Source organism: Lutra lutra, chromosome 2, assembly GCF_902655055.1.
Source record: "Lutra lutra chromosome 2, mLutLut1.2, whole genome shotgun sequence".
In the NCBI taxonomy this organism is placed as follows: Eukaryota; Metazoa; Chordata; class Mammalia; order Carnivora; family Mustelidae; genus Lutra; species Lutra lutra.
In genome coordinates, this window is record NC_062279.1 from 187,246,220 (window position 1) to 187,261,938 (window position 15,719).

The 15,719-nt window shown below is 40.6% G+C and overlaps 1 protein-coding gene across 4 annotated transcripts in view; it reads left to right on the forward strand.

Moving 5' to 3' along the window:
• The window catches only part of THEGL (theg spermatid protein like), a 50,818-nt gene that overhangs the window by 9,249 nt on the left and 25,850 nt on the right, over nucleotides 1-15,719 (forward strand). For all 4 annotated transcript variants that reach the window (XM_047719384.1, XM_047719381.1, XM_047719382.1 and 1 more), the window contains exon 2: nucleotides 5,640-5,670. In XM_047719384.1, the coding sequence (XP_047575340.1) occupies nucleotides 5,640-5,670 (31 nt within the window). The remainder of the gene's footprint in view (nucleotides 1-5,639; nucleotides 5,671-15,719) is intronic.

The following is a 15,719-nucleotide window of genomic DNA, read 5'->3' on the forward strand; positions in this document are numbered from 1 at the left end:
TCTTACCAAAGAGTAGCACATGCTATCCTCTTCTTCACTTGACAGTATAACTTCCCAAATAACTACATAGGGAGTTTCCTCATTTAAAAAAAAAAATCCAATGCTTCATATTTTATGGCACAGTTGTGCCACTACAAGTTTAACACCTCATTTTTTCCAGGATGTTGCTGTTATTACGGGCAATGTTGTAATAGATAAACGTGTACATGATGTCATTTAGTACACATCATGCAGGTGTGCCTTTAGAATAAATTTCCAGAAGTGGGTTACTGGAGGGTAAACACACCTGGAACTTTTTTTTTTTAAAGATTTTATTTATTCATTTGAGAGAGAGAGCATGAGCAGGGGAGAGAGTCAGAGGCAGAGAGGCAGACTCCCCGCTGAGCAGGGACCCCAATGCGGGGCTCAATCCCAGGACCCTGGGTTCATGACCCGAGCCGAATACAGACAGTTAACCATCTGAGCCACCCAGATGCCCCACACCAGGAACTTTGATTTAAGAAAATGGCCTTTTATGGGAGTCGATGCATTTCATACGCCCAATGAAAGTGGCAATGAAAGTGTCTGTTCTCTTATAGACTCACCGTTGTAGTGTGTGGTTGAATTTCTGGCTTTTTAAAAATTTAATTGATAAAAAACTAGTGTGTCAATTAAGTTTTAATTTACATTTATCTTACTATGTGGATAACATTAAGCATCCTTTTTGATACATATTTTTTCATGTCCTTTGCCTAATTCCCTTTGACTTGCTAGGTATTTTTCTTACTTACAAGGAGATTAGCTGTTTGTCTAGGATATGTATGACCTGGGCATTTTTTTTTTTTTTCTGTTTGTTTGTTGGTCTCCTTGTTTTCACTTGTTTTTATTTCATTTTATTCTGCTACAAAAATATTTTTATGGTAAAATTTGTCAATCATTTCTTTTATGGCTTCTGTTTGGAATCATAATTAGAAAGGCCTTTTTCCACTTTTAGGTTATGAAGGAATTTCCCATGTGTTTTCTTTTATAATCTTTTTTTCCTAAAAACATTTAAATCTTTGATCTGTTCAGAATTTATACTGATGTTTGGCGTGATTTATACATCCAGCTTTCTTAGCAGCTACCCAAGTTGCCAGTGCTGTCTTCACATAGATGAAATTGGGTAAAAAAGAACATGAAAAATAGATTTGAAATAAGAGAAAAAAGGTCACAAAAGTGTACATGTGAGAAGAGGCACAGCTTCATAGTTAGCTGGAGAATGTAACAGTTTTGAGCTCTAGTTTGCAAGGAAGTCCCTGGTTTCCGTTGCTGCTGTTGTTTCACCAGATGGAAGGACTTGTCCTTTCTGCCTCTGCCTTCTCAACCTCAGTCTCCTATCTCTTGCCCATGACCTTGAGCTAAGACAGTGGGGAGAGCACAGTGCCAGGGAGCGGTGCCCAGGAGAATAAACAGTAGTGATGGATCACATGGCTTATTACATCATATCGAAGAACATCCCACTGTCTGTTTACGTTGTCATACCCAATGTGGAAGTGGACTGCTTCACGGCCAATCTCTAAAACAATAGCGCACATAGAGCAAGCACAGATTTTACTTCAAAGAGCCTTGAAAACTAACTAAAGTAGATCTTACTGAAGTATCTTACAGGCAAGTAACTGTACCATCGATCATAGAGTGAAACCTACTAAAAATGTTGTGACACCACTTTTCCAAGTCCCAATCCTCATGACAGCTAATCTCCAAAAATACCTCTTCTATTTCTCTCAAGTTCCTGCTTGCCTCTCTCTTCCCTCTTCCTGTGCCTGCCCCCTAGATCTCTTCTGAGAGGGGCTTCCTGCCTTTTCTTTGTAGGTCAGTGGTACCCCATTCAGTACAACCCAGGGCTCGAGGCTGAACATCTCAAACGTGGGCTCTTTAGGAGGCAGAGTGGAGGGCCAAGTGGACATTTCATCCTTCTGTATTACAAAATGCTTTACTCTGCTTGCAGTGGAACTCACAGCGGAGAGTGCTTCATCATTGCCATCGGGGAAGAGCGGGTTTCATGAGGTTCTGTCCCAGCAGATGGCAGTCTTTTCCATCAAATGGCTTGGATCATGGCATTTTTTAGCTGTAGGTGGCAACGTGAGTGGTGTAGTTTGTGTGATACAGAATAAAATACAGACATTTAAAGGGCCTACTGCAGCCATAATGTTCTGATTATCTCTTAGAGGGGGCTGGTGTTCATCATTTTGCTCAAAATCCTTTAGGGACTTCCTTCTGGTAGCATTTAAATAAAAGCCTAACTCCTGCAAGGCTCACTGGGATCTGGCCCAACCACAAATCCTGCTGTCCTTGCTTGCTCCCTTCCCTCCAGCCACCCTGACCAGCTATCTTCCTGTGTCTTTTGCTTGATTCCACCTCAGGACCTTTACACTTGCCATCTCCTCAGTCTGAAATGCTTTTCCTCTGTCTCCTGGTTAGAGGCAGGATTTGGTTTCAGCCTGTTTGATTTCAGAGTCAGTAGTCTTACCCATTAAACAATATTGTGGCAGAGCCTAAAATTGTCTGCTTTGAAAAATACCAGTGCCCGTGTTCCATCTCCAAAGATTGTGGCCTAGGGTGTGACCCAGGCTCCACAATTTTTAAAAGATCCGAGAGTGGGTCTAATGTGCAGACAAATTTGGAAACCGTTGTAACAATGCTTTGCTTGGGACTTTAGCCACCTGAGAGCTGTTCTGTCCCACCAATTGGCAAAATAACATCAAAAGTATTTCTAAAATAAAGAGTTCGAGGGGTGCCTGGGTGACACAGTCAGTTCAGTGTCCGACTCTTGATTTTGGCTCAGGTCATGATCTCAGGGTCATGAGATTGAGCCCTTCATCAGGCTCTGCACTGGGTGTGAGCCTCTTGAGATTCTCTCTCTCCCTCTCTGAGCTCTGCTCCTCTCTCCCTCTGTTTAAAAAAAATTAAAAAGTGCAATCTCTGCCTATGGGAGAAATGTTATTCATTCATATTATCAGTATTTGTAGAAGTGTTTTTAGGATTGATTCAGTGTTATAGTGACTCTCTGACCTGTGTATAGAAGCTGGGACCAAGCTTGGTGAAACACTAAAAATCCACGAACAAGTGTTGCATCTGTGATGGGTGACAGGATGACTGGGCACTAGGGGAGTATTTGTAGACCACTCTCCCCTTTTCCTTAGGTCTGAGTCAGGTGAGCCTTAAAAGGTAGAGTAATAGATGGGGCGCCTGGGTGGCTCAGTCAGTTGGGCATCTGACTCTTGATTCCAGTCCAGGTGTTGGTCTTAGGGTCTTTAGACAGGACTCTGCATCCATACTCCATACTCAGTGGGGAGTCTGCTTCTCTCTCTCTGTCTCCCTCTCCCTTGGCCCTCCCCCCACTTGTCTGTGCTCTCCTCTCTAAAATAAATAGATAAATCTTTTTAAAAAAGTAGAGTAATAGAAAACATCCCAATTCAAAAATTCCATCTTTTTTTTTTTAAGTTTGTAACCTATCTACTACTATGCTGTAAACTCCTTGAGAGATGAACTTATCTTACTCACTTTTGTTCTCTCAACACTGGCATCATGCTGCGCATAGTAGAAACCCAGTCACTACTGAGTTGCTGTGTTTCCTGTAGTGCTCCCACATTGACACTCTGAAGTTGTCACTAATGATTCTGATCACCACTCATCTACAATATGCAGGGTACTTCACATATATGTCACCAATCTTTATACAGACATACCCGTTACCTTCCTATCTAAAAAGGGAAACTGGGTCTCAGAGAAGTTAAGCAGTTTGCCAAAGGTTGTACGGCTCAGTACCAGAACTGGGGTTTGAGCTATGTCTATCTGATACCCGAGCACACCCACTTTCCTTTACCTAAAATACTTCAGAGGGTAGGCAGCTGTACTTCAGAACTCTCAGATGTGATTAAAAATTCCCAAGAAAAAACTGGAACGAGCTGTTCTTATGAGGCCTATTAATAATAGGCCTTTACATAACTTGGCCCGTTATGATCTATGTTCTCCCACATTTAGCAAAAAACTAAACATGATTTTTTTTAAGTGGGCTCGATGCTGAGCCCCAGTGTGGGGCCTGAACTCATGATCTTGAAATCAAGACCAGCCAAGATCAAGAGTCAGACACCTGACCAACTGAGCCACCCAGGCACCTGGGAACATGATTTCTTTTAAAGATTTTATTTATTTATTTGACAGAGAGAGTATGAGCAGGGGTAGGGGCAGAGGGAGAGGGAGAAGCAGACTTCCTGCTGAGTGGCAAGCCCAACGCAGGGCTGGATCTAGGGACCTGAGATCATGACCTGAGCTGAAGTCAGACACTCAACCAACTGGGCCATCACTCAACCAACTGAGCCATCCAGGTGCCCCTGAACCATGATTTTTAATTTTCTTAACCATTTGTTCTGTTTTGGACACTTAAGGTGTATCCAATTTTCCACTGATACCACAATGAACATTTTTGTGCATAGATTTTTGCTTTGCTTGGAATAATTTTTTTTTAAGATTTTATTTTATTTATTTGAGAGAAAAAGAGAGGTACAAGCTTGGGGAGAGGCAGAGGGAGGGAGAGAAGCAGGTTCCCTGCTGAGCAGGAAACCCGATGTGGGGCTGGATTCCAGAACCCTGGAATTATAACCTGAGCCAAAGGCAGATGTTTAACTGACTGAGCCTCCCAGGGGCCTCTTTTTTTTTTTTTTTTTTTAAAGATTTTATTTATGTATTTGACAGAGAGAGATCACAAGTAGGCAGAGAGGCAGGCAGAGAGAGAGAGAGAGGGAAGCAGGATCTCTGCCGAGCAGAGAGCCCGATGTGGGACTCGATCCCAGGACCCTGAGATCATGACCTGAACCGAAGGCAGTGGCTTAACCCACTGAGCCACCCAGGCGCCCCCCCAGGGGCCTCTTTAGAGTACATTTCTACAAGTAGAATTACATTAAGGATATCAGCCTTGCTGACTTATACTTCCAAATCATTTTTCATAAAGTATACTAGTTTAGGTTTCCACAGCAGTACAAAAAGAGTACTCATCTCATCTTACCCATCTAGTTTCATTATCCTCTGCAAAACTTTTTTTTTTGCTAATTTTATAGTTTAAAAAAATCTCATTCTTTACTTACATTGTTTTAATTACAAGCAAGAGTGAACTTTTATTTGTATATCTTTATATGTGTGTTTATGTCTTCATATGTGAATTTAATTTCTTTCCTTTGTCCATTCAAGTTTTGACACATACCTCGGTGTTTTTCTTATTCCTCTATACTTTTATAATCTCAGTTATCAAGACTGTTAAGACTTTGTCATATTTGCTGCCAAATATTTTCATTTCCTTTTCAGGTTTTACTTTTTGGCACATAAAAGTTTTAAGTTTTAAATATTTTAATTTATATTATTCCTGTATTATCTTGTCACCTTTGACTCAGATTAAAATCTAGTGATTAAGTAGATATTCTCTTATTTTAGCTCCAGTTCAATTAAAAAAATATTTAACTCCTTGATTTACCTGTGATTTATTTTGGTACATGGTGTGACATATTTAACTTAACCATTCCCCTAGGTACTTTTCACAGTCTCTTTTTTATTGATTTGTGATGCTGTCTTTATCATATCTTTGTTCTTATCAAATCTAATGTTTGCTTTTACTTTTCTTTTCGTAGAACCTGGTGTCTGTGGCATTGCAAGAAAACGGTAAGACTGTAGGGATAGTAGTATTCTCCCCGACTAGCTAGCTGATGGGGCGGACTCCATCTGGGGCATCTGAAGGAAAAGCCTATCTTAGGGGTTCCTGTGCTTTTTCTTTGTCATAAGGCCATTTTTTCATGACAGTTCCTGTGTAAAAAGGAAATGAGAGATAAATTGATTAAGAAGTAAGATGGGGAAAGAAGATTGAGATGCAGGAGAGCTCTCCTCAGATTCACTCAGTGTTTTACTGGTTTGCTAAATCCTAGGTGTATGTCATATGCTGGGTTTGAACCTTTAAGGGACTTGGGATGCTGCATTGACAATCTCATGTCCAGATTGTGTGAGGCTCCGGGTCATTGTATCTCCATCTCCCCTTGTCTCTATTTCAAGTACAGTAACTAGTGAAATTTCGAGAACAAAACAGATGCCTCCTGAAAACTGGTGCTTACTCTTTGTTTGGCTAAGAATGGAGTTAGAAGAAGTAACAGAGTAGAATTATTAAAGAGAAATACCAAAGATTAATATCAATGGCTCATCTAGATGAGAAGTAAATAATAATAATTTTATTTGTATCCGTTCTTTGAATAAATGGATTAAATCATTCATGTTTGTTGTTATTATTTGACATTTACAATTATTATTTAGAGTTTTTGGATTTCTTCCCCCCCCCAATCCTTGAGATAAGGAGAGCTCTCTCTCTCTCTTTTTCTTTTTAAAGATTTATTTATTTGAGAGCGAGAGAGTGGAAGCATGGGCAAGGGTGGGTAATGGTAGAGGGAGAAGCAGACTCCCTGCTGAGCTCAGTGCCCTATGCGAGTCTTGATCTCATGACCTGAGCCAAAACCAAAAATCTGATGATCAGCTTACTGAGCCACCCAGGCACCCCTAGAGTTTTTTGGGTTTATTTGCTATGCTTTCTAGTTTGTTTTTCCTCCTCAGCGCTTTCAGGAAGTAAATAGTACCACCTTATCTTTATGTAATGCTTTGCAGTTAAAAATTTTTCATTTTTCTCACAAGAATCCTGAGAAGTTCATAGGGCAGATATAACCAACTAGATTTTACTAAGGGAAAATGAAATTCAGATAAATTATGTCACTTTCTCAAGGCTGTTTGGTGGCTGAATTAGAAGAGCTGATAGAACTAACATTTACCGAGTATTACCAAGTACCCACTTAAAATACCACACTACTGCAAATAAATGTATTCTGGGTGAGCAAACTCTCCTAACTAGACAGTGAAATAGTTTATACCTGATAAGTATTATACTTAAAAAAAAGACTGTGAAGAAAGTGTTTTATTTGGGTGGTTAATTTGGCTTGATTCTATGAGAAAACTATGCTATCTTTATTATTTATTCCTGTCATCTGAAAAGAATCTTGTTTAAAAAAAAAAAGAATCTTGTTAACGGAATATGCTGTGCCTGATTGTTATGGAAGAAAATATTTTCTGAATATAAACAACATAGTTAAATGTAGGGGCACCTGGGGGCTCAGTGGGTTAAAGCCTCTGCCTGCCTTCAGCTCAGGTCATGATCTCAGGGTGGGATGGAGCCCCGCCTCAGGCTCTCTGCTTAGCAGGGAGCCTGCTTCCTCCTCTTTCTCTGCCTGCCTCTCTACCTACTTGTGATCTCTGTCTGTCACATAAATAAATAGAATCTTAAAACAAAACAAAAAAACACAAACAACATAGTTAAATGTAAAAGAGCATTTGACTGAGAGACTTGTTTGTATTACCCCAAAAGTTTAGACCTGCAATCATTTCCATAATGACTGCTACATAAAGGTATATTTATTGTTCTGTACCCAAGGTAAGGATTTCAAAAACTTTCTGAGCTATTGGCAAACTATAGGAGACTAATAATCAATGAAGACATGGGACAGCAATGTAATCCTCATTAAAAACAAACAAACTTAACTTTCTTTTTTTTTTTTTTAAGATTTTATTTATTTATTTGACAGAGAGATCACAAGCAGGCAGAGAGAGAGGAGGAAGCAGGCTCCCTGCTGAGCAGAAAGCCCGATGCGGGGGGGCTAGATCCCAGGACTCTGAGATCATAACCTGAGCCGAAGGCAGCGGCTTAACCCACTGAGCCACCCAGGCGCCCCCAAACTTAACTTTCAAGAGTGAAAACCCTTCAACCACATTCTTTTGTTTCCGTCCAGAACCCTGACTACACATTGTGAGGTAATGAAGGCGTGAAAGAAGGGGGAAACCGTGTTAAGATGAAGAGACAGGGTGGATTTGTGCTGACATAATCCACAAGAAGTGAAAGAAGAGGATAGGTGATAGACCTCCACTAAGAATTAGCAAATGCTAATGAGATTATTTCCTGTTGAAGTCACAACTCAGTTAACATGTCAATAGGAATAAATGAGGAAACTGTCATTGGTCTATAAAACAATACATTTAAAAAAACTTTATTTAGCTAGTGAAAAAAGGTAGCGAGAGAAACCTTGGCTTGCAAGTGATGATAGAAGCCAGAAGCTCACTTGTGTTCAAAGATTAAGGTACATAAGATGTTGTGTTTGCAACTCTGGCTTTCTTTTTCCTCCACCTAGCCATCCTCCCTGGAAAGTTGGCTCATGCCATGCTGAATTGATGAATCCCTTCTGCTGAATAAGAATGTAGACTCCCCCCGGCCCCCAATTGACAGTATCTTCCTTGTTTCTAGATATTAACAGGAATGACTTGGGGGTTGCATTATATCAGTTACATAGCTGATCACAAATGTTTTACCACCAAAAAATATTTTGTTTTTCTCTGCTCACAACCACAATCTCATGTTTTGAAAGATTTTATTGTTGTTGTTTACAAAACAAGCCACATTTATTATTTTTTTTAATTAAGGGCAGATGTACATATAATCAGACCCTCCAATCAGCATGAAGTAACATGGAGATGATATAGTTCAGAAACAAATTGGGTATTTGGGGTAGCCTCTGCAGCCTGACTGTGGGTGGTGTAGGATGCCACTTGAACTTCTGAATTATTCTAAAGGTGGTGGACTCTCATTATTATCCTCATAGGTCCCTTAAGGATTTGAGAACTTGGGACTGGGAACTCATGAATTAAGCAGCAGAGTCCTGAGGGACAAAAAGCAAATAGGTTAACTTCAGTAGCAAAGGGGGAAAATTAGAGGAGTCCAGAGTATTGGACATTAGGGAAAAAAGAGCATGGAGGTGAGGTACCATTCTTACTAACTTTAAACCTGTGTTTTGTCTAGAAACCTATTCAAGTGATAAAGGTTTACTGACAGTTCCATGATTTTTCCCTTATAAGCACTTAAACTAAGTTTATATTTTCTTTATTTTTTAAAGATTTATTTATTTTAGAGAGCGTGCGTGCCTTTGCGAATGCTTGCACGTGTGTGGGGAGGTGCAAAGGGAGAGAATCTTGAAGCAGATTTCCCAAAGCATGGAACCTGATGCAGGGCTCTGTCTCTTGACTCATGAGATCATGACCTGAGCTGAAACCAAGAGTCAGATACTGACTGAGTATCTGACTGAGCCACCCAGGTGCCCCTAAGTTTGTATTTTAAGCCACTAAGTACCAATTTAATTTTTTAAAATATTTTATTTATTTATTGGACAGAGAGAGATCACAAGTAGACAGAGAGGCAGGCAGAGAGAGAGGGAAGCAGGCTCCCTGCTGAGCAGAGAGCCTGATGTGGGACTCCATCCCAGGACCCCGAGATCATGACCTGAGCCAAAGGCAGCAGCTTAACCCACTGAGCCACCCAGGCGCCCCCCCAATTTAATTTAAATCAATTAGCATTTGCTGAGCATTGACTATATACAAGATGTCATACTAGATGTTGTGGGAGGGAAAGGAAAAAGGAACTAACATTTATTGAATACTTCATGGTTAGAAGTTGCTAGGCATTCAACCCTTTGAGATGGACATAGTTATTTTCATTTATAGATGAGACTGACCATACTGGCCTCCTGTTGTTTTGTAACTTAAAGGCTGAAGCAGCACAAATGAATTAGACAGAGGAACATGGAAATAGATAATCTGATTTAAGGATTTAATCCGCCTTGCCTCCTCCCACTCTTCTAAAAGGAGCTTCTTGAGGCATTAGTCACCATTTAGTTAGGGAGACCATGTCTTTCACATAAGGATCTGCCCACACTGTGTCAGGCAGGCCTGAATCCTACCTGACACCATGGCCAGTGCTTATTTCAAGACAAAGACCCCACTGAAAAAGAACTATAGGCCAATGTCCCTGAAGAACGTAGATGTAAAAATTCTCAACAAAAATGTGATGACTTACTTTACTTGTTACTTTCAGTAGCAAATGAAATCCAACAGTACAGTAAAAGAATCATTCACCACGATCAAGTAGGGTTTATTCCTGGGCTGCAGGAATATATAAAACTATATGGAGTTCAGTATTCACAAATCAATCAATGTGATACACCATATTAATAAAAGAAGGGATAAGAAGCATATGATTCTCTCAGTAGATGCAGAAAAAGCATTTGACGAAATGCAGCACACATTCTTGATTAAAAAACCCTCAATAAAGTAGGGATAGAGGGAACATACCTCAACATCATAAAGGCCATATACAGAAAGCCCACAGCTAATATCTCCTCAATGGGGAAAAACAGAGCTTTTCCTCTACAGTCAGGAGCAAGACAGGGATGGATGTCCGTTTTCACCACTGCTATTTAACATGGTACTGGAAGTCCTAGCCTCAACGAGCAGACAACAAAAAGAGAAGGCATCCAAATCAGCAAGGAAGAAATAAAACTTTCACTATTTGATGTGATATGATATGATATGATATGATATGATATGATACTCTATGGAGAAAACCCAAAAGACTCCACCAAAAATTTGCTAGTATTAATACATAAATTCAGCAAAGTCATAGGATATAAAATCAATGTACAGAAATCTGTTGCATTTCTATATACCAATAATGAAGCAACAGAAAGAGAAACCAGGGAATCAATCCCATTTATAACCATAAGATACCTAGGAATAAACATAACCAAACAGGTGAAAGATCTGTACTCTGAAAACTATGAAACACTTATGAAAGAAATTGAAGATGACTCAAAGAAATGAAAAAAAAAATTCATACTCATGGATTGGAAGAACAAATATTGTTAAAATGTTTATACTATCCAAAGCAATCTATACATTTAATGCAATCCCTATCAAAATACTACCAGCATTTTTCACAGAGCTAGAACAAATAATCCTAAAATTTGTGTGGAACCACAAAAGCCTCCAAATCACCAAAGCAGTCTTGATTAAAAAAAAAAAAAAAAAAAAAAACAAACCAAGGTGGAGGCATCATAATTGCAGACTTCAAGCTCTACCACAAAGCTGAAATGATCTAGACAGTGTGGTGCTGGCACAAAAGCAGATGCATAGATCAGTGGAACAGAATAGAGAACAGAATACAGAACCACAATTACATGGTCAACTAATCTTCAACAAAACAGGAAAGAATGTCCAGTGGAAAAAAGACAGTCTCTTAACTAAATACCGTTGGGAAAATTGGACAGCCACATGCAGAAGAATGAAACTGGACCACTTAACACCATACACAAAAATAAATTCAAAATGGATTAAAGGCCTAACTGTGGGACAGAAAACCATCAAAATCCTAGAGGAAAACACAAGCAGTAACCTCTTTGTCACTGGCTTTAGCAATTTCTTACTAAATAACTATGTCTTCTGAGTCAAGGAAAACAAAAGCAAAATGAACTATTGTGACTTCATCAAGAGAAAAAGCTTCTGCGCAGCAAAGGAAACAATCAACAAAACTAAAAGGCAACCTTTGGAATGGGAGGATATACTTGCAAATGACATATCTGATGAAGGGTTCGTATCCAAAATTTATAAAGAACTTATCAAATTCAACACCCTGAAAGCAAATAACCCAGTTAAAAAATGGACAGAAAACATAGACATTTTTCCAAAGAAAACATCCAGATGGCTAACAGATACATGAAAGGATGCTTAACATCACTCATCATTGGGGAAATACAAATCAAAACTACAATGAGAGGGGCTCCTGGGTGGCTCAGTCCTTAAGCAGCTGCCTTCCGCTCAGGTCATGATCCCAGAGTCTTGAGATCAAGCCCCGCATTGGGCTTCTTGCTCAGTGGGGAGCCTGCCTTACCCTCTCCCACTACCCCCACCCCCCGCTTGTGTTCCCTCTCTGACTGTCTCTCTCTGTCAGATAAAGAAATTAAATCTTAAAAAAAAAAAACCAACCTACAATGAGATATCACTTCACACCTGTCAGAATGGTTAAAATCAACAACACAGAAAGCAACAGATGTTGGCAAGGATGCAGGGAAAAGGGAATCGCTTCTACGCTGTTGATGGGAATACAAACTTGTGCAGCCACTCTGGAGAACAGTGTGGAGGTTCCTCAAAAAGTTAACGATAGAGCCACCCTATGGTCCAGCAATTGCCCTTCAGCATTATTAACAATAGCCGAGTCATGGAGAGAACCCAAATGTCCATCGACTGATGAGTGGATAAAGAAGATGTGGAACAATGGAATATTGCTCAGCCATCAAAAGAATGAAATCTTGGGAGGAGAGGTAAGAGGATGGAGTAGGAGGGGTACCCTGAGCTTGCCTCATCCCTTGAACACAGCCAGATCAACATATCATTTTGAACATCTAGGAAATGGAGCTAAGGATTAAGAAAACAGTCCGCACAATTAGAGAGAGAGAATGTGGCAGGTGCTTGTTTTGGAGCCATGAACTGGAGGAGAGAAAAGCCACAGGGCTGCAGAGGGAAGGGAGCCCTTTTCTTGGAGAGAAGACCGAGAGGGGAAGAGAGAGCAGCCCGTAGGGTTTGCACAAGGCATCATGGTGCGGGGATCCTCTGAGTTACACAGGGAGAGAATGTTCTCCTTCCTAGAGTACATTTGGAAGAGGGCATATTGCCTCTGCAAGGACAAAACATCCGCTGGGCGCCACTGAGTGGCTGTTCCACAGCCGGGGACAGGTGTGCACAGAGGTGTGCACAGAGGGCAGATAGCTGGTCACAACTCTTCACTGCGTTTCATTCACCATACGCTCCACGCACCTGTGCGGCCCTGCAAGTGCTTTTCTGGGACTGAATGGTGCCCGTCTGGCATGCTTATTCTCTGGGGGAGGGGAGCAGGTCCTCACCTTGCTGGGTCCTTTAAGATTGGGGGTTTTGAATCCCAGCCAGAGGCCGGAGATAAAACACAGAACTGTGGCGCTGGGCATGCCAGCAGCCCGGGACCAGACAGGTTGAAGACGGGTCTGACGGAAACCTGGGACACAGGAAGGGAGATTATTCACTCTTTCTGTGAGGGCCTCCTGAACAGCCACGAGTTCCCCCTACCTGGGGATGAGAGAACGGGCAGATGCCATCTTCCACAACACGCAAAAGAAACTTAGGCAAAATGACAAGGCAGAGGAATTCTCCCCCAGGGATTTGCTCAAAACAGATAGAAGCAATATACCTAAATAAGAATTTAGGATAGCAGCATAAGCATACTAGCTGGGTTTGCAAGAAGCATAGAAAACACCGGAGGAACCATGTCTGCAGAGATAAAAGACCTAAAAACTTGTCAGGCCAAAATAAAAAAAATGCTATCCCTAAAATGCAGAACCAACTGGATGTAATCATAACATGGACAGGAAAAGCGGAGAATCCAATAGGTGATATAGGAGATAAAATCATGGAAAGTAATGAAGCTGAAAAGAGGAGGGAAAGAAAATTATTAGATCATGATTACAAACAGGGAATTCAGCAGTTCTATAAAGCACAATAATACCCATATCTGAGGAGGAAGAGTGGAGAGAAAGGGGCAGAAGTTTTATTTGAGCACACTTATTTGAACATAACTACCCTAATCTGGGGAAGGAAACAGGCACTCATGTCCAGGAGGCACAGACAACTCCCCTCAAATTCAACAAAAATAGGTCACCACCAAGACATATCATAGTGAAACTTGGAAAATATAAAAAGAATGAAATGTTGCCATTTGCAGTGATGTGGATGGAGCTGGAGATTATCACGCTAAGCAAAATAAGTCAGAGAAAGACAAATACCATATGATTTCATTCATATGGGGAATTAAACAAAACAAATGAACATGGGGGAAAAAGAGAGGCAAACCATAAAGCAGACTCTCTCTCTCTCTTTTTTTTTTTTCCTTCCATAAAGCCGTCTCTTAACTATAGAGAACAAACTGAGGGTTGCTGGAGGGGAGGTAGGTGGGGGATGGGTTAAATGGGTGATCAGCATTAAGGGGGGCATTGATTGTGATGAGCACTGGGTGTTGTATGTAAGAGATACGTCACTGAGTTCTACACCTGAAATTAATATTACACTGTATGTTAACTAACTAGAATTTAAATAAAAACTTGAAACTGAAAAAAGGAAATCTATTAAAGAGTTCAGGCGAGTTTTAGGGAGAATGCTTTTCCTTTTTGTATTAGAAGCACCTACCTTGAGTAATTTTCTTGACCTCTTGCCTTATTATCCCTTTATTAGACTTTCCAGGGGGGCGGGAATGACTTCTATTTGATGGAGTTGTGAGAGAGAGATGCCTCCTTCTGGGTCCTCTTTCTTTGGGACGCCTGTCTATGGTGAAAGAATGATGTTTGTCATATGCTTTCTGTCACATAGCAAACTTAGCCCCTGCAAGGGAAGGCTTGCAGTGTGGGGGGGACAAGTTCAATTCAGGGATGTCAGGAATCCACACGACTCTCTACAATACCATTTCATCAATAATAGAGAAAGTATTTTTGTTCCACGTATCTGACTTCTGTTAGTTTCTAACTGTGGGCAAAAAAGGATTGGGCCCTTCAAACTCCAAGCAAGTACATACATAACTAGAGTATGAGTGCAGTAGCATAGGTGGTGTATTAATCTGTGCAGGGCAAACAATGCTGCGGTAACACAATGGAAGGCTCTTAATGCAGTAATGACTTCATGCAGTAAGAGTTTGTTTCTCCCTCACGTCACAGTCCAGTGTCAGATGGCTGGCCTCTTCTATTAGCTATGCCATCTGGAATATATGGCTTCCAGAGTCACTGCAACAGGGGAAGAGGGAAATGGGGGAGGCACACTAGCTCCTAAGCTCCTAGCTTGCCCTGGAATTGATATTCCACTTTTCTGCTGAAGTTGGATGTAACTATTCACATGGCTCTAAACAAGGGAAGGCCACCTGGGTGGCTCAGTCGGTTAAGCTTCTGACTCTTGATTTCAGCTCAGGTCATGATCCCAGGGTCGTGAGCCCAAGCCCCATGGAGGGCTCCACACTGGGCATGGAGTCTGCTTAGATTCTTTCTCTCCCTCTCCATCTGCCCCTTCCCCTTCTCTAAAACAAACAAACAAACAAATAATAAAAATAAAAAATTAAACAACTGTTGTGGATGTTGGGGAGGGTACATGCTATGGTGAGTGCTGTGAGTTGTGTAAAACTGATGATTCACAGACGTGTACCCCTGAAACAAATAATACGTTACATATTTTTAATAAAAAAAAATTAAGCAACTGAAGGGAGGCTTGGAAATGTGGAGGAACATATATAGATATAGATATAGATATGTGTGTGTGTGTTATATATATATGTGTGTGTGTGTGTGTGTGTGTTCAGAACAAACAGGGAAGGTTCAAAAGAGCAGAGTAGGGAAGAAAGGGGGCTGAGTGGTACTCAAAGCATATTTTGCCTATTTCATAGCTTTCCCAAGGCCAAATACTCTGTCTGAAATTTATCTATGCAATCTCCTCAGAATCCAGTGCCGTCAGGCCATTTACAAATTAACTTGGTTTGGGAATTGAGAGTTTTTCCCATGAAATGTGCATTTTATCTAAAGTCTTTTGGAGACAATAAATTCTTGGTTTTATTGCATATTTATTGTCTTTGTTTCACTATGTTCTATATTATCATGACTTTAGGAGTGAGAATTTTAGGTCCCCAATATTTTTGAATACTTTGAACTTTCAGTACTCTTCAGATCACATCAAATAGGGCTCTGGGATCCCCCCCTCCCAAGATGGGATTTGTTTGAGAAGGAGTTATCTGATATAATCAT